The following is a 26,509-nucleotide window of genomic DNA, read 5'->3' as shown; positions in this document are numbered from 1 at the left end:
GAGTGACTCCCTGACGAGATGCATGAATAATTGGAACCCATTTAGACTTCTGTGATCCCTGAGCTGTCTCTGCACTGAGGGAGAAGGAGGCGACACCAAATGAGTTGCTGTGAATTTTCCACCCAGGACCACTACCATGAAAGGCGAGGATGTAAAACTCGAGCACCCACACATTGATACCTTGGACTCTGCCGAGGGGAAAGAGGAGACTCCCTCAGCCCAGGACACACGATGGATGCTGTAAGGCCAGGCACGCGGTACCCAGGAGTTTAGGCAGAGAAGCATTAACTAACAGCGGTGCAGAATCAGGCCTGCACTTCTCTGGACTCTCGGTGGAAAGCTGCAACACATTTCTTGTGCGCATATTGGTTTTTATTAGAGAGCAGAGCTGGCACACCCTGCTCAGGAGGAATAATTCAGACAAGCTCAGGGTAACACACTCCGCTGAAGAAATCCGAGCAGGATCCTGCAAACCCTGCCTCGTGACAGCAACGCATGGCACCCCCAGCCGTACATCCTCTTGCAAGGACAGACTCATCTTAAACCATCACCCAAGTGGTACCCATGAGCAGACGCGGCCACCCTGTGCCTTCCAGCCACGTGCTTGTCAAAGACCTGTAGAAAGCCTCCCTCTGCTCCTCGCTCGATTCATTTCTAAACAAATACACCAGGAAAATGTAGTGGGAGGCACAGAGGGAGATCCGAGAGCTCTGCTGGCTTCCCCACTGTCCCCCCAGGTCGACATGCTGATGGTTTTGTAACGCTCTGGAGCGGAGCAGGGAGGGCACAGCCGGCAGGGATGTCGGGAACAGCCGGGTGCCACGGGCAGGGCTCGCTGGTGGGGCTGCCTGGGCACGCTGTGTGTCCACAGCGCTGGGTGACTGCGAGCTTCTGGGTCTCCCCCCAGCACAGAGCTTGGCCTTGCTGAGGCCTGAGACATAGCATGAGAGCAAGGGTAGGGATTCAACTGAGCCATCCGAGACGCTCCGTGGAGGAAGGCAGCAGCAAGGACAGCTCGCAGGGCACGGCAGTGGGGAGAGCAGCCCACCCCGAGGGGCTCCAGGCAATGCCTGCCCCATTCCCTTCCACCATCCGGAGGGTTAGAACATAGGGAAGGAGCTCCGGTCTCATTCAGCTCCTGGAGCCCCATCAGCTCCCTGGATCCTGCAGGACACGGAGCATCCCTGTGACGCCGCCCGCCTCCCTAAGCAGGCGGATTTCCAAAGCCCTTTGAAAAGCCATTTGGAGCTAAGTCCTGGTATTAAACCTGGCCTTTCATTAGGCAGGTTTTCAATCTCTGCCCAAGCCTGCTTCAGCAAAAAGTTTTTTAAAAGGTCAGGAAGAAGCTTTTAAGGATCTTTGCCAATTAACTATTGTCGCCCCCTCTGCAGCTCGATGCGAGCTGCCCACTTCCGTCACGAGGGATGGTAATTACTGTTTTATAAATAAGCTTTGAAGTCTCTTAAGTAATAGTCTCCCCTTGCATAAAAGCACCCTCTAAATCCACTGGCCTTTTCCACCTTCTGTCACTGGCTGCGTCTAAAAATACCCTAGGAAAAAAGACTCCTAATACTTTAAGAAACTCAGGAACTCTCTCTTGCTCCACGATGACTCCTTCTCCAGCCCCTCAATAATTCACCCCCCCAGAAACCCTGCAGATCTCACTGCTGGTTGTGAACTTTTTATGGCATCGGACATCATTTCAGAAGTTCTCTGTGATAAAAAAACCATGTGTATGTTTACACCTTTAAATTTCTCATCTCTGAGGCTACAAGAAAGTAACCAGGGGAGCACGAGAAAAAGGGCATGAATGAAGAAGGACTTTTCAAAAGTATTGATTCACATAATTTTCACTTTTTAAACGAGCACCGTGATTGCTGGGTGCCCAGCTTTATATATTTATTTAAGCAGCCTGGGATAGCAACACTGACAGCTTTTAAACCCTTTAGAAACTCAAGTTACTCCTGCACACCCCGCTGCACAGCCTGTATATAAAACCACCATTTATTTCAAAGAGACAGCGGCAGAGAAAGCATTCCTCAGCTGGGAAGAAGACCACGACTCGTTCCACTCCGCGAGTCACAGCTTTTAGCCGAATAAATTGCAGCCAACACCAACACGCAGCTTTAACCACTTCAGTCTGACACCGGCTACGCAACGATGCAGGGAATAACCTGACTTAATTTTGCCTTGCAGCCGAGCCAGCCTGAAACTCAGCCTCGTAAACCTGCTTGTATCAGCAAGAAGCACTTCATCAGCTTCAGCGGGCACTGGAACAGGAACAAAACTCAGGAGCTGCCACACGAAAGCAAGGGAATAACGTCAGCATGAAAGTGGGGGGCAGGAGGGCCAAGCCACGCTCCTTGCCCCGTCACCGACTCAATGCCAGTGGAAAGACACTCCTAAACCAGGCAGGCACAGCCCCTCTCGCTTCCCCTCCCTAACTCCTGCCTAGGATCCCTTCAAATGGTTTCAAAAGTTAATTCCTCATCGTGGCAGTAAAAGCTGGTTTTAATTCCACGTGAAAGGAGTTTGCAGAAGAGCCAACTTTGCGTGCACTACAGATGATCACCTCCCGAGGATGGGCAGGGAGCAGTAAAACAGGGACACACCATGGCAGGGAGACCTGGCCACGCACAGTGCTTCTGCCCTGCCCCAAGTGTCAAGCTGGGACTAAAACCTTGCATAAAATCAGATCCAATATACTTTGCATTAAATAAAAATTTTAAAATATCTTCATAGTTACAAAACCACAGCTTTTTTCTCAGGTTTCCTGCATTTTTTTCTTTGTTTTTCTAAACACGGGGGTGAGGATCAGGGAGGCTGAGACAGAAATGCCCTATTTTTGTAATGATAGTTAAAAAAAAAGAAAGATGGCAAAGTAGCAAAGCCAAGCACGGGGCTGCAGGACTGAGTTTCTGCAAATGCACCCAGAGAAACAAGGGCCGCTTCAGCCGTGGAGCGCTGAAATGCGAGTCTATCAGGAGACCAGATTAGCTGGTGTCAATGAATAAAGATAACGTCCTGGTGCCGCTCTTAGTGCATCGCCATCCGACTCCTCCACGAGATCCTTTTGTCTCTTCCCACCTATGTGTTTCTTAAATGCGCCTGTGAAAAGCTCTGCCTGGAAGGGGATCCAAGCTCCGTGCCAAAATGCAGCCCAGTGACTCCAGCCTAGCCGAAATGTCGGATTTTATTCAACAGCTTATGCTATAGAGTGTCTTGATCTGTCTGTACAATCACAACACACACAAAAACCCCTCAAGGCATCTACTTAGCTCTACTTTTCAGCTGCCAATAACACTCACAGCTAAAGTCAAAAGAGCAACGCTGGAGCCGCGTCCTTTCCCTGCCGCTCAAAGGCTTCGGGGTTGCAAGGTTCGGAGATAACAAAGTCTGGCTCAAGAAATCCTGGATGCCTTTCAAGAACATTATTAGCTCTCATGAATAGGGTTGAAGGAGGAAGAAAAAAAAGCCTCACACGGCATGTAGCTCTGCACTAACCGACCGTTTCCCCCGGGCGCACACACACGCTCCCAGGCTGGGACGCCCCAGCACTGTTTATTGCATGCAGAGAAGCACAAAGTCATGACAAACTGTATGAAAAGTTCCTCCTTCCACATGCAAACCTTCATGTGCTGCAGCTGGTTGAAAGGGGAAAGGACAATAAAAAGCTAAGTTCAGCCTGCAAGAGACTCGGAGCTCTGCGGTATGTGAGGATGCTCAGCAGCAGCGGTGCCCGACCTCCGTGTGCCACCACAGCCAGCTGCAGGGATCCAGTCCGACCACTCTCTGGGAGGCGTTTGCCAACTGTTACTAACCATCCCATGCTACTTTTTACTACTTCTGCCCCAAACTGTAAGCAAATATGGAATTCTTTACAGTTCCTATGAAGTCCAGTGTGTGCCATCACCCACGGTGTGGTTCCCCAGAGCCCAGCACTGCTGTCCTCCAGCGCACATCGCTCGGGGATGTGAAGGGATCTTGGGAGCCTTGGTCCAGCCCCATTCTTGGGCAGCTCTTTCTTTGGCTACTGGAAAAAAGTAGGAAGAGGAAACAGAAAAGAGGGACTCAGCTCATAGATCATATGAGGAAACACAAACCAGAGCAACGTTGTCGTATTGAGCTGATGTTGCTGCAAAGTTTTTGGGGGATGGAGAGAAGGGAACTGCTCTTCGGATGAGCCACACCAGGCTGAATTTTATGCAAATCAGTGCCTGCAAAGAGCCTCCTCTGCACCACTTTGTGCTCTGAAGGTGCTGTGATCCACTGGGTCTCCTGTCCTTTTCCCAGTTACAGCGCGAGGCAGACAGAGAGGGCTGCACCTCCGAGCAACAATCGGGCGGCTTCATGGGAAAGGAGCGCACCTCTGGCAACCAAAAAGGGAATAATTCCACACAAAGATCTCCATTACAGCGTCTGCTGGAGCGCCCACCGGAGCACACAGCCCGCAGCTCGCACGGCAATCGGACAAAGCACAAACCCCCCCGAGCACACCAAATGCCGCCTGCGACCCTCACCCCACTCCCGCTCGCACAGAGAAGCCCCTGAGCCGAAAGCGAGCAGGTCGGACCTGTATTGTTGGCTTTACATCCAACCCACAGCCTTTCTCAGTCCCCCCAAGGCAGGGCAGGATTCGGCCCCGTGCCACCACGCTGAGCATCTCCTCAGGTCTTTGAATGAAGTTCAAAATATCACTGAGAGTCATCTCCGATTCAATGAGCTTCTTAACATTTGCCTTCCCCTACGCTGCCACAAAGCTGATGGACGGACAGACAGACAGACGGTTCCCTTGTCCCAAACAGAACCCTCGCAAACCTCTGCGCAGAAGAGCGGCAGACACCAACGCCCCTTCTTTTTATTTAGGTTTACTTTAAGCAGCACCAAGCGCCAAAAAAATTCAAATAGTGTTTTGCTTTGGGATAAAATATCGCCTCACGCTTGGATCCTCCATTAGGTAATTTATGTGGCAGTCTAGAAAAGGTGTTTAATCTGCTTATAATTAGCTAAACCTTCAGTAACTCCAGGAATTTCCTATGAGATGCTTTTGCAGAGCATTTTTTTTTTCACTACTGTAAAAAAAAAAGTGGACTTTGGGCTATTTCAGATTTAAATAAAACACTCCGCAGCAAGAATGAATGGTTTCAGCTATATGCTATAACACGAACTGCTCAGCAGCCACGAACAGATCCTTCTGCCACAGCAATGACCACTACAGGGCTGAGCTACCAAGAAAGACCAAAATCATTCCATGGTAATATTTTCAAGGGAATATATATTACTTTTTTTTCCACATTTCCTTCAGATAAACATCGACCTACAGGTGCCTTCAGGACAAATATCTTGGCATGAGAAGCAGTTGGTGTAATTTTGGTTTCCTAGCAAGTTCACATATTTTAAACATGTTTACACCACTTTGAGATATTCATTGGAAAAACCTGACCCTTTGTCCAACTCCGATTTCTCTCCACTCCGAACCCACCCCAGCTTTAAATACTGAGCTCTGTCTGGCTTTCCCGGGGAAAAAAAAAACCCCAGTTTAGCAAGATCTTTGTAAGAAGACAAAACAAGAGAAGAGGAAACGAAGGGAAATGGTTGGATGGGTGACTGAGAACACACTCGTGCCGTGCAGTTAAAGCAAAACATCTACTTATTTTTTCCACCCTAGGAAGGATGCAACTTTTTCTCAGCCCAGTGTGCACTTCCCCACGCCACGTCTGGTCGTGCCGAAACCCCTTCCCTGCTCCGTTTCTCTGCATTTACCATTCCCATATGCAGCAGCATCTTAAAACATCTCGCTGGGATCAGGCCAGGCTCCCTGCAAGCGCTTACAGCACCAAAAACTCACTACCCAGCAACCCAAAACTAAGATTTATTTATTCTTCTCTCGCTGTGGTCCACCCTGCAAACGTCTCAAGCGATATGAAAGCGTTCAATCTTCCATAGTTTAATTATGTGCTCAAAGTCATTAAACTCCCGTTCTGCCAAGCGAGACCTATCTTGTAATCCTTGCCCAAAAAAAGATTAGTTATCATCATTATTGTTTCTAGAGCAGCGTAGCCACAAATGGAACTGAGAAATGAGCTAATAAATCACAGCAATATTAATACAGTCATAAAAATAAGTGGACTACTTACTGCGTTTGAAGGTGTGTTGAGTCAATAACTTTACGGCCCAGATGTGGTCGCGCAGAGCTGAAACTCTGCGGGTAAAATTACCGCTAAAATTACACTTTCCATTAAGCATGCCGATTTTCACAGGTTATTATTTAGGCGAGGATCGCAACCTCCCCCAAAACATCGAGAAAGCCCGTAAGAAATAGGAGTATTCCCGCGGGGCCGGGGGAGAATCGGATGGAGGGCAGGAAGGACAGGGCGAGCTACTCCTTTTATTATTTTCAGATGTTTTCCCTGAGAACACCGCAGCGCTTTTATATATCTACACATTTGGACTCTCTTCAAACTAACGGAGCAAATTCTTTCACTGCATTCAAGGGACTCGGCGCTCCGACTCCGTTTGGCCCGGCCGCTCCGGAGTTGGCCGGGAGACGGGAGTTTAATAGACACCACATGCACAGTAGCTGCTCCTCCGAACATTTTATCGCCTGAAGAGTTCAATTCCATTGAAACCCTCAATACCAAACAGCTCCCTCGAATCCATACCGGTCTGCCCTTTGACACAAACCTATCCGGGAATGTTTTTCCCTTCCCCTTCCTTTGCCAGTTCATTATTTTAATGCACAGTCAGGATCAAGCCCAGTCCTGCGCATCAAGGTCTTCGCTCTTTTTATTATTACAAGCCACTTGAATAAAATATTTCCTAATAATTCCTAATATTTCCTAATAATTCCTAATTTCCTCTTGGGGAAACAGTGGAATAGCTGAGAACAAAGCACTAAAGGTTAAAATAGCCAAGTCTGGATAATCAAAAGAGCAAATTTCTGCTGCTGGCTGTCCCGCTCCCATTCACCTGCCTCCCGCCAGCTGAGATGGGACACACTGGGATACAGGGACTGACCAGCACCACCCCCAACTTCAGCAGCACCCCCAAAACACCGACCCCAGCCCCTTCCCCAAGGAGGTTCCCCCCCAACCCACCTGCAGCTCCCTTCGCATCCCTTCCCCCGGGACTTGCATCCCCCTTCTCCCACCCATTCATCCCCTCCTCTCAGCCCCTCGAACCCCCTTTCTCTCCAGGAAGCCAATGTTCCCGCACACGCCTGTTGCGGAACAACCCCATCCCGGCTCGGGAGGCAATTAAACGCGGTTCAGAGCTTAATTAGCCATCGCCATTCCCGTCCCCCCCGCATTACCTCTACCAGCACAGCCCCTTCTCGTATCAGCGGCAGGAGAAGTGGGGCTCAGCCGCACCCCAGGTTTGCATCCTCTCCTCGTTCATCCCCTCCTCGCAGCCCCCCGAACCCCCTTTCTCTCCGGGTCCCGATGCGCTCATACCCGCCTGTTGCGGAACAACCGCATCTCAGCACGGGAGGCAATTAAACGCGGCTCGGCGCTTAATTAACCACTACCTAACGTCATGTGTGTCTTCGCCCCCCCCTCCATGGCGTTACCTGTACCAGCGCAGCCCCTTCTTGTAGCAGCGGTCGAAGAAGTGGGGCGCAGCACCCCGGGACTTGCATCTCCCCCGGGACCAGCACAGCCCCCTCTCAGCCCCTCGAACCCCCTTTATCTCCAGGGTCCCGATGCTCTCGGACCCGCCTGTTGCCAACAACCCCATCTCAGCTCGGAAAGCAATTAAACGCGGCTCAGCGCTTAATTAGTAATCTCTTAGCCGTATCTCCGTCCCGTCCACCCCCCCGCCCCCCGGTGTTACCTGTACCAGCGCGTAGCAGCGGTAGAAGTGGGGCTCAGCCGCCCCCCAGGCTCGCATCTCCCCCTCGTGCACCCCCTCCTCTCAGCCCCTCCGAACCCCCTTTATCTCGGGGGTCCCGATACGCTCGCCCCCGTCTGTTGCAGAACAACCCCATCCCAGCTCAGAAAGCCATTAAATGCGGCTCAGCGCTTAATTAGCGATTGCCGTTCCTCCTCCCCCCCCACACCCCCCGCGTTACCTGTACCAGCGCAGACCCTTCTCGTAGCAACAGTCGAAAAGTGGGGCTCACCCGCACCCCGGGCTTATATCTCTCCCCTTTCAGGCCACCCCCCCCCCCCGAGCCCCCTTTATCTCCGGGGTCCCGGTGCGCTCGCCCCCTCCTGCTGCCGAAAAAACCCATCCCAGCTCAGAAAGCCATTAAACACGGCTCGGAGCTTAATTAGCGATCCCCCAGACGCGTCCCTGCGTGTTCCCCCCCCGCATTACCTGTACCAGCGCAGCCCCTCCTCGTAGCAGCGGTCGAAGAAGCGGGGGGCTCAGCCGCACCCCAGGCTCGCATCCCCCGCTCTCAGCCCCCCGAATACCTTTTATCTCCGGGGTCCCGATGCGCTCGCACTCGCCTGTTGCAGAACAGCCCCATCCCGGCTCGGGAGGCAATTAAACGCCGCTCGGAGCTTAATTAGCGGTTACTATTCCTGTCTCCGCTCCCGCAGCACTCGTACCAGCGCAGCCCCTTCTCGGAGCAGCAGTCGAAGAAGTGAGGCTCAGCCTCACCCCAGGCTTGCTTCCATCCCCCCCTCTCTCAGCCCCCTGAACCCCCTTTATCTGCGGGGTCCCGATGCGCTCGGCCCCCCCTTTTGCAGAACAGCCCCATCCCGGCTCGGGAGGCGATTAAAAGCCGCTCGGCGTCTAATTAGCGACACCCCCTCCCTCGGCGTTACCTGTACCAGCGCAGCCCCTTGTCGTAGCATCGGTCGAAGAAGTGGGGCTCGGCGCCCACCGCCCGCACCCCGGGGTGCGCCCGCAGGAACTCGAGCAGCGCCCTGGTCCCTCCTTTCTTCACGCCCACGATGATGGCTTGCGGGAAGCGCCGGCCACCGCCGCCCCGAGCCCCGAAGGCCGTGTCCCCCCCCGGGACGGAGCCGTCGGGCGGCAGCGGCTCGCAGGGCCCCGGCAGGCAGAGGAAGAAGAAGGTGAAGAGGAGGATCATGGTGAGGAGCAGCGAGGCGCGGCGGCCCCCGGCGGGTGCCAGCAGCCGCCCGCTCCCGCCCTCCCATCGGGGGCCGCCGCCGCCCCGCGCCCCCCGCCCCGGCACGTCCCTCCCCCGCACCGCCCCCCGGGGACAGGGGGGGGACAGGGGACACCCGGGGGGGGGGACACGGTGGGGAGGGCACGGGACATCGAGGGGGGGGACACGGGGAAGGGGGAGGAGGACACCCCGGGGGGGCACGGGGGGGAGGACATGGGACATCGAGGAGGGGGACACGGGGAAGGGGGACACCTGGGGGGGGGGACAGGGGGGGAGGACACGGGACATCGAGTGGGGGACACGGGGAAGGGGACACCCGGGGGGGGCCACGGGGAGGGAGGACACTGGACATCGGGGGGGACACACCGAGAAGTGGGAGGGGGAATGGGACGGGGACACCCGGGAGGAGCACGGTGGGGAGGACACGGGTCATCGAGGGGGGACACAGGGAAGGGGACGGGGACACCCGAGGGGGGGAAGGAAATGGGGCGGGGGGGCACTGGACATCTGGGAGGACATGAGGCGGGGGGGAGGCAACGGGAGGAGGACACAGGACACCCGGGGGGGACCGGGACATCCCGGGGGGACGCTGGGAGAGGACACGGGACATCGAGGGGGGGACACGGGGAAGGGGACGGGGACACCCGGGGTGGGGGCATGGGACATCGCGAGGGGACACGGGGGAAGGGAGGCAATGGGGGGGGACACACGGGACCTCTGTGGGGACACGGGACGGGAGGACAATGGGAGGAGGACACAGGACACGCAGCGGGGTGGAGCACATCATCCTGGGGGGACACACAGGGAGGCAGTGGGGGGGGACACACGGGACACCTGGGAGGGGGACACTGGGGGGGGGGACACGGGACACCCGGGGGGACACGGGGAAAGGAGAGGCAATGGGGGGGCGGGGGGGACATAGGACACCCAGGGGGGACATGGAGAAAGGGGACACGGAGGGGAGGGAGGCAACGGGGGGAGACAACGGAAAGGGAGGACACAGGACACCCGGGGGGGGAACAAGGGGTGGGAGTGGAGGCGACAGGAGGGGGACACACTCAAGAGGAAGGGGGGAGACAACGAGGGGGGGGGCGGACACGGGAGGGGAACATGGGACATACGGGGGGAGGGGGAATGGGACAGCTGGTGGGGAGGACATGGAGGAGGAGGGGGGGAACAAGGGGGAAGGGGGGGGAATAACGCGGGTGGGGGACACGCGTGGAGAGGCAACGCATGGAAGGGAGAGGGAAACACCTGGAGGGGGGGGAAATGTGTGGAGCAGGGCACTCATATGGGCAAAGCAACACCCAGAGTGGGGGATACATGCGTGGGGCAGCACCAGGGTGCCTCCCACCCATGGGCACCCCCACTCGTGGAAGGGACAGCCTGGCCTGGGGCAGCCCTCCCACTCCCTTGCGCCTGTGGGATGCATTTTCCCATGGTTTTCCCCATCCCATTTCCTTTTTTCTCATCTTATTTTCTTCTATTCACATTCAATTTTCATTTTTCCTCATGCCATTTCCTTTTTCCTCATCCCATTTTCCTTCCCTCCACTCTTTTTTTTCTGATCCTGGGGCAGCAGTGGGTGTTCTGAGCCGCTGCATCCCCCAAAGGGCTGCGCGGTGAGGCTGTGCGTGCGGGATCGAGATCCCAGGGAGGAGCAGGGCTGGGAATAAAGAGCCATCACTGCCACGCAATTAGCCAGCAGCACCGTCGAGGCAGCACTAATTAGGCTGCTCAGGCTTAGGCTGCACGGGCTCTCACCGCAGGTGTGGACCACAGCCCCGCTATTCATTGTTTGGGATGAGAAGAGCAGCCCTGGATTTCCACCTGCACCTCCCAAAATAACCCAAAAAGCAGCAGTTTCGGTGTTGTGATTTTAAAATGCGTGTTTTAATGGATGATGGGATGGGGTGAGGTGGGATGGGATGAGGTGGTTTCCCTGCTGGGGAATGCCAGGCCCCCAGCACCCAAAGCAATGTACATCTTGGACGCTAAATAAATCCCATCCAGTGCCGCAGTACTGGTGATGGGTGAATGATGGGACTTGGAGCCCGCAGTGAGTGGCAGCGCAGCCGACATCCCTGGGTGCCACTGGCCAAACCCGGGCCTCGCACGTGGCAATAACAGCATCCCATTCCTCCTGCCCTCCCAGCAGCATGTGCCATTGCCAAATGGCAAAGAGCCAAGGCCGACCCTGCATGCCCATCCCTGGGGGCTCCTGTGGAGCCACCACCCTCGGACCCACTGTGGCATCACGGAGATGCTCCCGGTGTCCGCCCTGCCCCACGCCTTGAAACGCTGAGGCTGAGATTCTCAGTCTTGTGCTAAAGCCTTCCTTTTATTCTATCTGAAATCAGCAGTGTCTTAATTAACTTATTAATATAATTAGCTCTTTTTGTAATTAGATCCCCCGAGTCTTCCAAGAGCGAAAGCGTGGAGGGGAGGGGGAGAGCCTGGCCTGAGAGCAGAGCGGCTGCAGAGCTGCGCCGGCAGCTGCATCAGGAGGCAGCGATGCTCCTGCGTGGTGCCACAGCTGCATCGTGTCCGATGGCACGGCTGCAAGGTGGCATGATGGCACAACTGCAAGAGTGCCTGATTGCATGACAGCATGGCTGTAGGGTGGCTGGGCTGCATGACGGCACTGCCGCAGGATAGCGAGGTGGCAGGGCTGCAGGATGACCAGGCTGCAGGGTACGGGGTGGTCCAGATGCAAGGCTGCAACGTGGCAGAGCTGCAAGGTGCAGAGCTGCAGGGTGGCAGAGCTGCAAGGTGGCAGAGCTGCAAGATGCAGAGCTGCAGGGTGGCAGGGCTGCAAGATGCAGAGCTGCAGGGTGTAGGGCAGCAGGGTAGCAAAGCTTCAGGGTGCAATGGGCAGGGTGGCAGGGCTGCAGGGCTGCAGCAGGACAGGGCTTTGTGCCCTCTCGTGGCTGCTGCTTGTGTGCTGCGCTGAGGCTGCGAGGCCCGTCCTGCACGGCGGCAGCTTTCCAACGGGAGGAAACAACCGCACGAGTGCAACTGGAGATCCTTTCCAAATCGCAATGTGAAACTTCCCCAGGGAAAAGCATAGAGGAAAGATTACGACGAGGAAGAGAATCTGTTATTGGGAGCAGTCTGATAAATAAAAAAACGCATCCAAACCGTGCTGCGCTGCACTTGCCAGCTCTTGTTGGGTTGACGTAAGCAATTAGGAATAAGAACTGTTTCACTCCGGGCGAGAGCGGGTGGGAACGACTCCAGCTCCCTGTTTGGGTTGGGGTTGTGTGTGGTGGTGTTGGAAAATGCCAATTTGTCAAAAGGGAAATATTTGGTAGTAATATATCCATTTTGACAAACTTCCTGTCAAAACACAGCTGGGGAGGCTCGGGAAAGGCAGGCAAGGGAGACTGGAGCAGCTCTGCCACCCTCCTCATCGCCAGCAAGGGGGGCATCCCTCGGGATGCAGGGCTGGGGCTGCACACAGTGAGCTGGTGCAGCTCCCCCTCTGCGCCCCAGGTGCTAATGTGGCTCAGCGCTTGCTGCTGCTCTGGCACAGTCGGAGAAGCAGCGCCTTTTGCTTTCTCATATTCAAAATTGGGGAAAAACACTTAAAATGTGAGCTTGGGGCTTGCTGCTGGGGCTGGGCATGATGAGGAGGGGAGGCACCAAGCACTGTGGGTGCTTGGGCTGTGCCTAAGGCTTCCCCAACCTCCCATCCAGGTCACCCTGCAGGAGGGTCCCTGGCTTCATCCAAGACCCCCCCAGATAAGGGGGGCTTCCTGCCCTGCCAGCAGCTCAGGCAGTTGAGGACAACATGCACTCAGGTCCAATTTTTTAGCAAAATTAGGACATTGTGTTTGGAAAAAAACACATCCTGAAATTATGTTCCCCATACTCAGTGCCCTCGGCAGGCAGCAGACACCGCCGCATCTCTGGCCACCCAAGGACTGTGTGGGACACGGGACGTGCACCCAGGCCAGTGACCCCCCCCCAGCCCCATTGTCTGCCCGGATGTCCTCTGCCTTTCTCCTTCATCTACAGCTCAGATAACTCAGCCTACCCGAGAGCGCAGCTTTCCGAGAGTTGGGTGTTCCTGTCGGCAGGTCTCTCACTGCAGCCGCTCACTGGGCTGCCAGCAGTGCTGGTGGCCACCGGGAGTCAGGGCTGCTGTCCCCAGGCAGGAGCGATGCCACTGCGATGGGCACTGATGTTTTTGCACCAAGGAGCCAAAGCCAGGCAGGCAGCGAGCAGCAGGGTGGAAGCCAGTGCAGCCAGAGAGCCCAATCATGTTTGCCAGCCCTCCATGACACACAGCTGGGAACAATGGTGGGAGGATTTATCCTCACCCTGGGGAGAGCGGGGACAGGCACTGCTGTACCCCAACACCTCAGCTTGCTCCCAAGGCTGGTGCACACCGTGGTCCCTGCCCTGTGTTGCACACTCAGGTGGCACCTGTGGCCCCAGGGGGGTGACAGCAGTGGTCCCACGGGCACCCCTGGGGCATAACAGGTCCCCAGGGCCGCTCACAGCTCGCAGGAGCCGCCAGGCTGCTCTGGCAGAGGGAGATGAAAGTGTTCGGGGCTGTCACCAGCATTATGGATGGGCTGCAAGCGCTGGCAGGGAGCAGCGCACAGACATTGCGGATGTGGAGGGAGCCTCTGCGCTTCCGATCCCTGATTGATGAGATGCAAGTGCCGGCCAGTTCAGTTTCTGCATCATCATTGCCTCAGCTCTCCAACCGGGATGAGGGTGCTTTGAACCCCTGAGACGAATGGCTCTACTGAAGGACAAGAAGGGTCATTTTTCCACCCAGGTTCCAGCAGGAAGCCCCATGAGCTGCCTGGTGGCTCGGTAGCTCCCCAGGGACTGGGGATCTCCAGCAGTGAAGGAACCATGGCCAAGAGGAGGAAGATGCTCCACGGAGGGGCTAGAATATGGTCAAAGCAGCATGCGGTGGCTGCCGAGGGGAAGAGCTGAGACACATCCAAGCTGGCCGTCACTGCCAAGGCATCACTGCTCAGCACCGACCAGTGAGCTGCAAAAGGGGAAAATAAAGCAGCAGAGGGCTGAACCTAGCCAGTGCCAGCACTCCAGGCTCTGGGAGGCACAGGGAGCTACGAGGAGTGTCCTCATCCCATGAGTATGCTCAGCAATAGTTGATGCTCCATCTCTACCAGACCTGCAGTTCACCTCAGGGCCACCTTTCATGGATGACAGGAGAGCCAGGAGTCGCTTGCCTGTGCCTGGGAGGCTCTGGACTGCCTCCTGCCCTACCCAGCTGGGCTGGGTCAGCAGTGACAAGCACTCCCTCCAAACCGCTTGAGCTCTGCCACTACAGCATCCAAGGGGGGAAGCAGGGACCCCCATGGGGAAGCGCTGCTCAGGGTTGTACCTGCCAGCTGCCCCCAGGGGGGCTCAGCCTTGGAGGGAGGAGGCTCTGGGACAGAGCAGACTCCCAGAGCAACCCAAAACTCCCGGTGCCTCATCCCAGGGCTCACCCAGAGAGGAGGGATTAGCCAGCCACTCTGGGAGCTGAAATCCTGGTCCCAAAGCGGGTGAGGTTGGTTCCTGATCCAGGACAGCCAACAAGGGCCAAACAGAGCAACATCAGTGTGGCACCACAAGAGCTCAATGTTCTCCTTGTCTATCCTCTCCTCCACCCCAAAACCCACAGACCTGAGCAGGATAACCCTGGATAACCAGCTGGCCACCCCAGCACCGTGACTCAGCCTCTCCTCCAGAGACCTCCCCTCTGCCCGATGCGTGGGTGCTCAGGGATTTCCCAGAGTTTGTTATTACAAAGAAAGAAAGGAAAGGGCTCAAGGGATCAGTGGGGATGAAAAATGCTTTAGAAACACAGGAGATCATTTAACAGGTCACCTCCACTGCAGAGTTTGCCAAGCTGATAAAGGCAAGCAAACTTATTAAGGCGCGCACAGCTTGATTTGAAACGGCTGCTCCCAAACAGCCAATTACTCCAGGCCGTTCAAATCCAATTAGGAAGGCTGTTTCCCTGATTACGGCGGTGTGTTTTACAAATACAGCCCAACTCCTTGGGTTCAAAGAGCAATCCATAAAAGAGAGCTCGGGTAGGAGACAAGGCAGTGCCTGCAGCCAGGGGAGCCAAACGCCATCCCGGTCCCTGGGGATGCTGGTGTCCCTGTCCCCAGGGATGCAGGTACCACAGGGGATGGGATGCTCGAGCTCCAGGCATGGTGATGCTTGCTGGAAGAGCAGCCCTGTGACTGTCCATAAAGGAGGACAGCCCCACCAGCCATCGAGACAGGATCTCTAAGCTGTGGTCCCCACCAGGAGCTGAGCCCTGGGATCATCCAGATGGGGGATGCCACCATGGTCTTTGTCAGTGCCACCTCTTTGTAGTCCACTCCAGGGTGTCAGTGAAGACTACCTTTTGTCACCCAGCTCAGCTGGTCTGTGACATTAAAACCTTTCCTCAGAGGCCTGGAGAGCTTTGAGGTTTAACCAGTGGGTATTGAAAAGAAAACCTCAACCATGATATATGTCATGGGGGGTTGCCCTGATCCCACTCGTGTGGAGAGGCATAAACCCAGATGGGACCATTAGGACTTTGCCCAGGCTCATCAGGACCAGCCAAGCTGGGAGGGTGCGAGCCTGAAGGAGGAGGAATGAATCCTGTCTCCCTCTAACTGGGGTCATGAGTACTGTATTGCGGTGAGCAGAGCCAATCTCCTCTGGATCCAGCAGGTTCCCATCACCTGGGGCGAAGGAGACACCCACAAACTCATCATCACGCACACACAGAGGATGAAAAATTAACTCGCAAACTCCATCCTTTGTCCAAGAGGCTGAGCCAGGCTTGGAGAACAGGAAGGGCTGGGGCTGAACCACAGCTCCAGCACCTTTTTGTCCATCCAAATTCTCACCACAACCACTCTGATGCATTCACTTCGAAATCCTGGCAGGCGGCCACCTCTGGGGTGGAGCACAGCCCCTGTTATTGAAGTGTGCGACAGCAGCGTGAGATGGAAAGTGAAGTTGTACATTCTCCATCTGAAACTCCAGGAGGAATTTCAAGCAGGGGAATGCAATTTCCAGCCTGGAGGAGAGCCAGCAGCACCAGGGCGAGATTTTTCTTAATATGGTTTTGCAAAACTTGAACGCAGAAAATTGCCCATAGCTATAGCGATAGCAGCGAGCTGCAGACAGCCCTGCTCAGGGAGGAGGCAGCGAGGCAGTTGCACAACAAAAACAACCACCAGCTCCACCAAGTCTGCTGTCCCCGTCACTGCTGGGATGTTTGGCCACCTTAGCTCCCCCTCCAACTTAATCTCTGCTGAGATGAGGGGGCTGAGCCACACGAAGGCTGCATGGACAAGGGCAAAGCCGCTCTCCTGCCCATCTTGGGAAGGGAAAACCATCCCAGGAGCAAGGGGTTCAGCAAGGGAAGCGACGCTACCAGCATCAGGTGATGGCAACTGCTTTGCACAATCATGGAGTGGTTTGGGTTGGAAGGGACCTTAAAGGTCATTGAATTCCAACCCCCGTGCCACGGACAGGGACAGCAGGACACAGCTGCACAGCACAATGCACCGTCCCACAGCAATGCAGGCAACTGAACAGCAACACCGCATCACGCAGAAGGCAAAAGCCAGTGCCGGCAGAGCTGAAGGGAGGACGTGGCTTCTCCCAGACCCTCAGCACTTGCAGGTCTCCACTCCTTCCATCAACCCAGGAGGGATATGGGCTCAACAGCTTCACCTTACTCTCGCAACAGTTGTTGGGGTCCTGGTGGGGCAGCAGCCTCTGCAGACACAAGACACGCAGCCACCCCGCAGTTCTCTGCCCTGCACCAACCCGGGGACCACTGCTTGCTCGCAGCAGCACAGACACGGCTGGCTCCCAGCCAGCTGGAGTTACAAAAGGAGCCTTCCCCCCACTTTCTGCTTTTGATTTAAATAATCCCAATAAGGGGATAAGGCAGCCAAGCACCACTGATTTTTTTTAAAGCTTCAATTTAAAAAATAATATACATGAAATGTGCGATTTTTATTAGAGCAGGCAGAGCTGCAGAGTATCAGACACAGCCTTTCGCTCACCAGACTCCTGTTCCCACGACTCCAGCTATTAAAGCTGCAATCCAGGGTGCTCAGACATCTCCACACAGGGTCCCAGCTCTGCCTTGGCCCTGCTCTCCTTCTCACTTCCCAAATACAAACGGGGCTGGCTGCAATCATTCCTCTATTGATGCCCTCCTGGGTGAAGATGCAGGAGCGACAGGGCTTTCACATCATCCTGGGAGTGGACGACGATAGGGACTGCGAAGAGACACGAAAGCAAAGGTGGGTTTTTTGTGTTTAGTTTGCTGTTACCCAGCATCTGGTCCCACAGGTCTGTGGGAGCAGAGGGATTTCTTCCTCCTGGTTGGATGTGTGGGGCAACAAGGCCATTTCCAGCTGTGAAAGCCCCTCCTAGAGAAGCCAGGTAATGCCACGCAGTTGGTCAGTGAAATATCACTGTTTGCAGGTGGCCAATGGCCACAGTGAGAGCTGACAACACGGAGCCCATCCAGCTGCAGCCAGCGGATGGAGCAGGACTTCCAGTGCAGAACTCAGTTTCAGGGGATTTGCAGCACCAAAAGCCCAGGGATGAGGTGGGTTCAGTGCTGTGGAGGTGGCAAAGTCCCTGTGGGTTTACCAGAGCCACAACCCAAGGGCAAACTGATGGCACCTCTGCCTTTCTCTGGCAGCGAGGGAGCAGGAGGGCTCATGTCCCACCACCCCCCCCTCATTACCAGCCTCCTCGACGCCCCTCAGGTCCCTCGCAGTCATTTCTGCATCTCTGCTACATCAATCTGCACAACGAGCAGTTGACTGACCAGCCAGGGGCACTTGACAACTGCTTACCTGCTCTTTACAAGGAACCATAATTATATGTTCATCGCTGATCTCATTTTAGAGTTAATTACATGCCAAATAGATGTATCTCTAATGTGCTTGGAAGAATCCCAATAAAGGCTCTGTCAATATATCCGTGAACGCAGGTATTCTTTCTGTTGGGTGTTTCATCACTTGGTGCTTATTTGCAGGTCCAAATCAATAGTGTCGTTCTGTCTGGGTTGGGAAGAGATGGGGCATCAGTTCAGCTCCAAGGAAGAAGGCAAATACAGAGGAATCTCTCCTTGCCACAGCGGGTAAGACCCAACCCTCAGCAGTGCCAGAATCAGCCTCAGACTCACCAGCTCTGGTAGCAGCATGGTTTGGAGAGAGCCAGTTTAGCAGATAAAATATCATGCCGGGCTCAAGTACCTAATATCTTTTTTTTTAAATGCCTCTACAATAGGGCTGCCGCACGGTTTAATCCCACTTTTTAGCCTTAAAATGGAGCTGACTCCATCTGGGTCATGGCCCCATTGCATTTCCCTCTCTGCTGCTGGCCTGGGAGCTGCCAGCTCCACCAAAGGCACTGGGATAGCACTGGTGTGGGACTGGGGAGCCTGGAACGTGCGCTGGCACCGCCTGAAATGATGGGGCCGAGGGATGTCAGCCCCGAGCCTTTTCTCGCTGGATCTCGGGGCTAAGCCCATCACAGGGCTGAACCCGGTCAAGCTCTCCCACATGCTGGGCAGGCTTTGTGCCAGTCACAGCTTGTCACTTTGGAGGGCAGAGCTAGGGAATTACATCCTAAACGCTCACAAAATCCAGCTATAAGCGGACAGAACTGTTCCCAATAAAGCAGCAAGCTGGAATAGTTCGGCCACAGCCTCACCACTCGCTTGCTTTTCCCACATTGCAGTCAGCGAGCTTTGTGCCATCTCGCCCATTCCCTGTGAGAACCAGCTTTATTCCAAGCAAATTGATTTACAAGTTTCCTCTTTTTTTTTTGAAAGCAAAACAAAACAAACAAAAACCCAAAACTCCACCACCCCAAACCATTTGGGTGCAGGGGGTGGGTTTGCTTGCTTACCTCCAAAAAATCATGTCCCCAGGTGCAGCTGGCCACGTTTACGAGTCTATGAAGCTCTGGCTTGCCCACTGCTAATTCCACTCACAGGTGGGGGTAGCTTTCATTTGGCTCCGATTCAAGCAACTATTCAGTGGCCAAAGGGTGAAGAAGGTGTGGGATCCAGAATTGGAACACCTGGAGCAGAGCTGAGCAATAACAAACACAAAGTAAAGTTATAAAGAAAGTGTCTCAAGTGGATAGAAGAGAAAAAATGGAGTTCAAAGGGCTCCCTGCTAGCGGCAAGGAGGGAGACAGGCTCCCGGGTGTCCTTCTGGCAGGAGTTCGGTCGGGTTTGGAAACATGAAAATTAGTGGTGTCAAAAGAGGAGGCAAAACCAACCAGCGGATTAAACCCCAGCCAGTTGTGCCCCCAGCAAAACCCACTGTGGATTCCAGAGCTTAATGTGATAAAACTGAATTTCGGAAGTTTTTCAGTAGCAGCAGAGGGATCAGATTGTGGCTTTGGGTCAGAATCCTCACTTTTAACCCCCACAAGACAGGGATGGCCCCATTCCCTGGGCCAGCCTGGAGCTCTCCCTGCATCCCACGGCTGCTCCTGGGCTGCCAGCGGTGGCTGCAGGTGCCCCAGCACCACACGGGCTCCTCTCTCGAGCAACCCCATCAGCAGTGTTCAAGTCATAGAGAGGGGTAATGCATTTTCTTTGTCTGCTTTCATTGTCTATTCCAGTCTTAATCCTGCAAAACCCCTAACACAGCAAAATATGGCACCATTAAGAAGAGCTAATGAACGGATAATGAATCAGGTAATGAACATAATGAGCTAATACTCTCATTCCCCCAAACAGTGGCATGCATCATGTGCACTCATGAATTACAGCTGCTGAAATCAAAGCCCAAGTGACCAGCAGGTCGTGCTGTAGCCATGCATACCAAGCACATCATGACCTTCTTTTCTGGGTGAAAAACACCCACTTTCCAGTAAGACTTTGAATCTCATCTGGGAGCAAAGAGAGGCGAGTGGAACGGAGCCATGGGGAGCACCACTGCCTCCTAGGAGCTCCCTCTGGTGCGAGGGCAGGGTCCAGCCCCGGCTGCCGTGCCTCGCCCAGCAGGCGAGGGCCCATCCCGCTCATCTCTCATCATCTGCGATGCACATGCTGAAGCAATCAGCCGGGAAAGGCTGGAAAGGCTCCAAAAATGAGAGAGGGCGCAGGGTACGCCGGCGTTCCCGCAGCCCTGGGGCTGCAATACCTCCCACACCAATAAAGTGCAGGTGCTGGGGGATTGCGAGCACTTGCCCGTGCACTTCAATAGCATTCGGATCCCACCTCCCGGTACCCCGGCCCCTTCCTGGCTCTCACACAGCAGGGAAATTATGGAGGAAGGAAGCCACATTTAGAGACAAAAGCCTCTTGGTGGTGAGTATGCCCTTTCCCAGGGACAGTAAGCACTAGGTTTCTATAGCACGGGCACTCATGTGTGCTGGGTGACCCCACAGTCTCCTCATCTGCTCCCCAAAAAGGCAGGTCAGCGCTCGCCAGCTCTGTGGGAAGGAATTGGGCTTTTGTCTGGAGCTTGGCTGACAACAGAAGTTTTCAGGCAAAGCACTTGGGCTCTGCCATTCCTGGAAGAGATGGAGCAGGGACCAAATCTGCAGATAACCTGAGGCTCACCAGCCCAAGAGCTCCATTCTGCAGTGAAAGCCACCCAGGGGACTTGGGGACCAGCATCACTCCATGCAATCTCATGGTACTCACCAGCATCCCACGCCTCAAAGTTGCATCTGAATATTTGGAGGCTTGTGCTCCAGCACTCTCCTGTCACTCCCCATGCCACAGCCTCAGGCACACACTGGGTTCAGCTGCAGAGCAGCAGAATCCCCTGTCTCCAGGCCTGGCTCATCCACCCAGGATTTTCTGCCTCTTCTTCTGCCTCTGGCCAAACCCATCCCAAGAGCACCAGCTGCTGCCCCCCGTGGGAACCTCATCAATAAGTCCCCGGAGCCCCAGGGAGAAAAGGAGAGCCAACGACCCTCGCTGGATCATCCCCACCCCTGGTTAGGCTGCAGCCCCCTCCCTGCAGCCACCAGCACATGGTGATGCACATCCCTTGTGCATCACCCATCACCTGACCCAACTTCTGAGCACAGGTAAAAACAACAAGAAAGCCCATAAATCTAAAACTCTGGGAACAGAGGATCTAGGATTGTGCCTTGAGGGTTAAACCCAGGCAGACACCCATCTGTACCACGCATCCCTCCTGTCCAGGGGCTTGTGTTCCCGCTGCACTACCAGGAGGGGACAGGAGCAGCCCAGACCAGGATGTTCTCCAAGAACCTCCTCATGCTGGGGGTCTCGTGTAGTCACAGCCAGGATTTTGCATCCCAGGCTGCCCCGAGGAGGCCAAAGAGTGAGACAGCAGACAAGCCAAAGGCAGCTTGAGGAGCTCAGACACATGGGACATGTCTGGGATGAGCCTGCTGGCATCCCTGCATCCCTGTCGTGTCATCTGCACCTTTAACCCTCGTGCCCATCAGAGCTTCTCAGAGCATCCTCTGCCTCCCTGAATCCATCAAGGCTGCCCAAAAGGGTGCTGAGGGGTGCCTTGGTGCTGGAGCCCTGACAGTGCTCACCCACCTCATGCAGCACCAGGCGCAGTGGCAGGATGTGGGGCCAGACCCCTCCTGCTGCTCCCCCCCACAGCAGGACCAGCCCGCAGGACCCACCAGCCTGGAGCTCATGTGAGCACCCCATGGTCATTTTTAACCTCAGATCTTTGACATTATTAATAATATACATGTGGGTCTCGCTTCCCCTATGGGAGAACATCTGGGCCATATTCATCACGGCCACCGCGGGCTGCAGCCCCCCGCTCTCCCCGTGGAGTGGGATGGGTCACATCTGAGCACCGCGCCGCTTGATGTGGAGTCATTAGCATGCACAGACTTCCAGCCCAATTACTTGACAGATGAAATCAAGATCCTCTGGCCTTATTGTTTGCATCTGGAGCCCTGCATCCGCACACACTCCTCCTGCCTCCTCCTCCCCAACCCCAGCTCAACCACCATTGGCTTCATCTGGATGTCATTTACCACCGCTTGGCCCATGGGAACGCATCACCAATACCGTAACACGATTAGACCTACACAACAGCAATTATCCACAGCACCTTCAGAGAGGAGAAGCATCACTTCCCGATCCTCTCTGTGCAAAGAGGAGCCCCTTCATTTTCCTCCCACATGCAGCTCTCGCAGGAGAAGGTTTATTCTCCCATCGAGCACAGAGAGAAGCCCAGGTGGATCCCACAACAACCCAGTTCCAGTTTTACAGCCAAGCCGCTGCTATTCTACCAACCAATTTTACACAAAGGAACAATTATACTTCATTTCTACTCATTAACAAGTTTGACAGCATTGAGCTTTCTTGAAGAGGAAAAAAGAAGTTGCATCAGAAATATCTGAGATGCTGAAGTCAGCATGCAGGTGTTGGGGCTGCTGCGGCGCCCAGCAGCGTGCCAGCACCAGCCCAAGCAGAAAGCTCCTAATCCTGGCGATTACAGCCCATAAACGTGGGCGTGGGGATGGGGCTCGCAGCCCAGCACACCCTGGCAACTCCAGCCGCTGCAGCAGGTGGGGTGGGCTTTGCCCCAGAGGCTCTCCAGGAGCTGTTAGAGACAGGAGAGAAGGTTAATTCTGGCTACTTGTTTCTCACTGCACTTTCATAGAATCAAAGAATGGTTTGGGTTGGAAGGGAACATAAAGCCCCTCACCAGTTCCATCCCCTGCCATGGGCAGGGACACCTCCCACTGGATCAGGGGCTCCAAGCCCCATCCAACCTGGCCTGGAACACCTCCAGGGATGGGGCAGCCACCACTGCTCTGGGCAGTCTGGACCAGGGCCTCCCAACACGCACAGCAAAATATTTCTTCCTAAGATCTCATCTCAATATGCCCTCTTTCAGGTGAAAATTGTTCCCCAGAGGAAGCCCCAAGTCTCCTGGGCAGCCACCAGGGAAACATTAAGGGTTGGCTACAGGCAGAGAGAAGGGATGGCTCTGGCTGCTGTGGGCCATTGTCCCCACATGGCATTGTCCCCAGCTGGTGTCCCCACAGTGGCTTGTCTGGCATACAGGATGTTGCCCAACCAGCCCCATGGCCAGCACAGAGCTGCAGCAGGACACAGGGCTGCCTCAGAGGCAGGCACCAAGCAGCAGAAGGAATTTGGGTTTCTTTTTTCCCCCCTATAACCCATCTGTCCTTAATTTCTTTGGGGGTTTCACTCCAAATTCTTCAGATTCTACAGCAAATGCTTTGCAGTTCTCAGCTCAGCTCTCCTCGGTGGCTGCCTGGCTCAGAACTACCTGCAACCAGAGCAGAAGGAAGGGAAAATCCCAGCCCCACAAAGTCACCAACCAATGTCCAACCAGCATCACCAGTGGCAACGCAGAGGCAGTGGGTGTCATTACCTGGGGCTGTGGCAGCGTATTCCTCTGCACAGCGGTAGGGGACAAGAGATTTTGTGGCAGGGGACACCAGACTATGCACCAGTATTGTTCCAGCCTCCGTTCATCCATTGCTACGTGCTGTGCTCCACACACAGTGTGAGGGTCCCAAGCTCTGCCCTGTTTTAGCCAACACCTGGTCTAAGCCGTGCTGGTCCTGCGTAGGAGATGCGGGCACTGCCACGCACCCACTGTTCATCCCTTCCCCTCCTGCAGCCCCGAGAACCACGAGGCAGATGATGCCAGAGCTCGGATGGGAGGCATTTCCACTTGCTCCTACCATTTGTAGCAACAGATTGTTTGGTTTGCCCTGTTTTGCAATGATGAAAAGGTAGCGATGGGCTACGAGCACACGAAAATGCCTCAGACTGGGAAGCAAACCAGCATCATACAGGCACTCGTCCCTGTCGCACATGCACTTGTCCCCACGGGAAGCAGCAGAATGGAATGACATCCAGCGCAGTCACTGCTAATTAGCCGCTAATTTTACAGTTCTCTTTATGGTTTGCAGTCATTTAGGCTCCCCATGGGCTGGAGCCCTGCAGCCAAAGCTCTCCTGGTGAGCACCAGGATGGTTCTGCAGCAGCTCCCTGGGGAGAGTGGGGTGGCAGTGCTGAGGGCAGAGCAGGACCCCTGGCCAGCCCTGTCCCCAGAGTGCTGGGACAGCCAGGGCTGCGGTGGGAAGCCCTCACAGCCTGGCAGAGGTTGAGCTCTCAGGGCAATCTCTCCCAACTCTCCAGGACTCTGGGATCCAAACTCTATCTCCCCTGCTTTCATGCAAAGCAGATATTCAGATCCTGCACAATACTGGGCAAAGCCAATCCTGCACTGACGGAGACCCACACAAGCCTATGAACAGGTTCAACTCGGGCCAAGATCTGGAGATTTAAGCAGAGCCTTGCCTTGACACGGGCTGTCTGCGAACGCACGTTGCCTCTCCAGAGCCCGTGTCCAAGGCGCAGGTTCGATCAGGATCAGGATACTGTGCTGGCCTCAGACAGAGAGATTAAACGAATACCTCGCATATTTTAGCGACTCACGCACACAAGCAGCTGTAATCGAGACACGATCCGTCTCGCCCTTTGGCATGTATTGGCAAATTACAGCCCCGTGTTATTTGCCAAGTTTAATCTGCATCGAGGCAGAGGCATTCATCTCGCCTTCGCTCCTCAGCAGCAGCCCAGCTCCCAGGGAATTCCTAGGAAACAAGAAATGCTCCAGGCTTCTCTTTGCCCATCGTGCAAACGCCAGTGCCAAGAAATCCACACTTGCAAGTAGGTGGCTTCTGTGTACCAGCAGAGCCGGGATGCGCAGCGCCAGGGACTGCAGCATGCAGGACGCCGCCTCGGCGAGCCTGGTTACGTGGGAATAAGCAACCACTGGGTTTTTCTTTTCTGTTCTTCCAGGCTAAAGTGGAACAAGGTAGGCTGAAAAAAAAAACCCAAAGCAATCCAAAACAACCCAAGCAAATCACAGCCTGTGAGGCACAGGAGCCGCAGCAGCCACCCAGCTTTGCAAGCAGCCTCCTCTGGCCTCAGGAACACACCCTACAGCAGGTTGGGGTGCACCAACCACCATCCATCACAAAGAGCCCAAGGGACCGCAGCAGCCTCCTTTCCATACCAAACCCAGCAGAGAGATGCAGCTCCACTGGCAGCCCATCAGCGGCCTCACGAATACGATCAGGGATGGGCAAAAGCTCCAGGAACACAGTTTCCCAGGGCTTGCTTGGGCTCACACCTCTCTGAAAGACCCAGGCACCCACAAGGAGAGTACTTATTTGGGGTTGCAGATATGCGGGGGGCAGAGGGTGCAGCAATCCTTCTGAGCAGCACCTCCACGCTCCACCACCCAGACTGGGTGTTCTGCACTGCAGTTCCCACCCCACAGCCAACATTTCACTCCGATGTTCACTAGCATTTATGCAACATCTCTTGTTCATTCTTTTCAATACACAATAAAGTACATAAGTTGAGGATAGAACTCAGGGTTAATATTCAAGTCAGGTCCTGAGGCTTTGCTGCATTCAGCTGAAGCATCCACTCTCCACACAGGGCCACCAGGTGGAGGATTTGCTCCTTCTGACTCTATTAATCTCTACCTGGATGGTTTTGGGGTCACAGCGCTGACTGAGGCACCCAAGCAGCCCCTATTCCAAACCGCAATTTAGTCCATTGCAGGAGGGTCAGGACTGACTGCTCGCTCCTTTAAGCCCTGCTCTGGGTGGTGCCTCAGCCAGGTGGAGCAACTCAGCCCTGTCCGGTACTCACCCACCAGCTCTGCAGGCAGGATCAAGTCTGTGGGACCCCATTTCTGTAGGATTCTCTGCCCCAGGACCCCACAACTTCACGCTTTGACCGATGCATCCAGCTCTGGAAATCAACAAGACAAGGAGGGTTGAGCTCTCCATGCCCATCACCCAGCAATTCTGGGTCTGGAAAGGATGACTTTGACATTAAGAACTGAATTGGCTGCTTTTTAGCAGGTCGTTAATTACTGCAAACTTTAAAGAGGTGGGGAGGCGATGCAGCCAGCCTGACAAGCTTGTGGGCTGTGGACCCTGAGCAGTGGAGAAAGATGAGAGTTTCTTGGCAAAGCAACAGAAGAGGGTGTTTCCCCACCTTGGATTCATGCCAGGGAGCATGTCCAAGGCTGAGCCCACCAGGGGCACCAGCACAGTCCCCAGCTCCCATCCCAAAGAGCTGTGGGGCAATGGGACCACCTAGACAAGCTCCATGGGGGCTGCCAGCCTCTGCCTCACCTCATGGGTGAACTGGGAGATGAGGAGGGTCGGATGGGCAATCCAGGAGGTTCAAAAGCTCTTTGAGCAGCAAACCCATGATCCCTTGGTGCCTGTTCCCATCCCAGCACCATCTGAGCTGGAGCAGCACAGGCAGATGGTCCCCACCCAGTGTTCCCTGCATCCCACCAGAGCGGCCGTGCCGGTTGTTGCCATCCCTCTGCTGTGCGTGGGCTGGACAGGAAAAGTGCACAATCTCTAATA

At 55.0% G+C, this 26,509-nt stretch overlaps 2 protein-coding genes across 2 annotated transcripts in view; both read right to left on the bottom strand.

The window, feature by feature from the left end:
• The window catches only part of HS3ST6 (heparan sulfate-glucosamine 3-sulfotransferase 6), a 37,101-nt gene extending 27,797 nt beyond the window's left edge, over positions 1–9,304 (bottom strand). Inside the window, exon 1 of the mRNA XM_054080902.1 lies at positions 8,775–9,304. Within this exon, the coding sequence (XP_053936877.1) occupies positions 8,775–9,304 (530 nt within the window). The remainder of the gene's footprint in view (positions 1–8,774) is intronic.
• Positions 9,305–10,374: 1,070 nt separating this feature from the next.
• On the bottom strand, positions 10,375–26,232 carry LOC128853736 (uncharacterized). Its single transcript, XM_054080832.1, has 2 exons — positions 25,776–26,232; positions 10,375–18,153 (listed from the first exon to the last, which is right to left on the bottom strand). The coding sequence occupies exon 2, from the start codon at positions 12,511–12,513 to the stop codon at positions 11,584–11,586; it is 930 nt and encodes a 309-aa protein (XP_053936807.1). The 5' UTR covers positions 12,514–18,153; positions 25,776–26,232; the 3' UTR covers positions 10,375–11,583.
• Positions 26,233–26,509: the final 277 nt, after the last annotated feature.

Source organism: Cuculus canorus, chromosome 15 (genome assembly GCF_017976375.1).
Source record: "Cuculus canorus isolate bCucCan1 chromosome 15, bCucCan1.pri, whole genome shotgun sequence".
In the NCBI taxonomy this organism is placed as follows: domain Eukaryota; kingdom Metazoa; phylum Chordata; class Aves; order Cuculiformes; family Cuculidae; genus Cuculus; species Cuculus canorus.
This window is presented reverse-complemented; position numbering and strand designations above follow the sequence as displayed.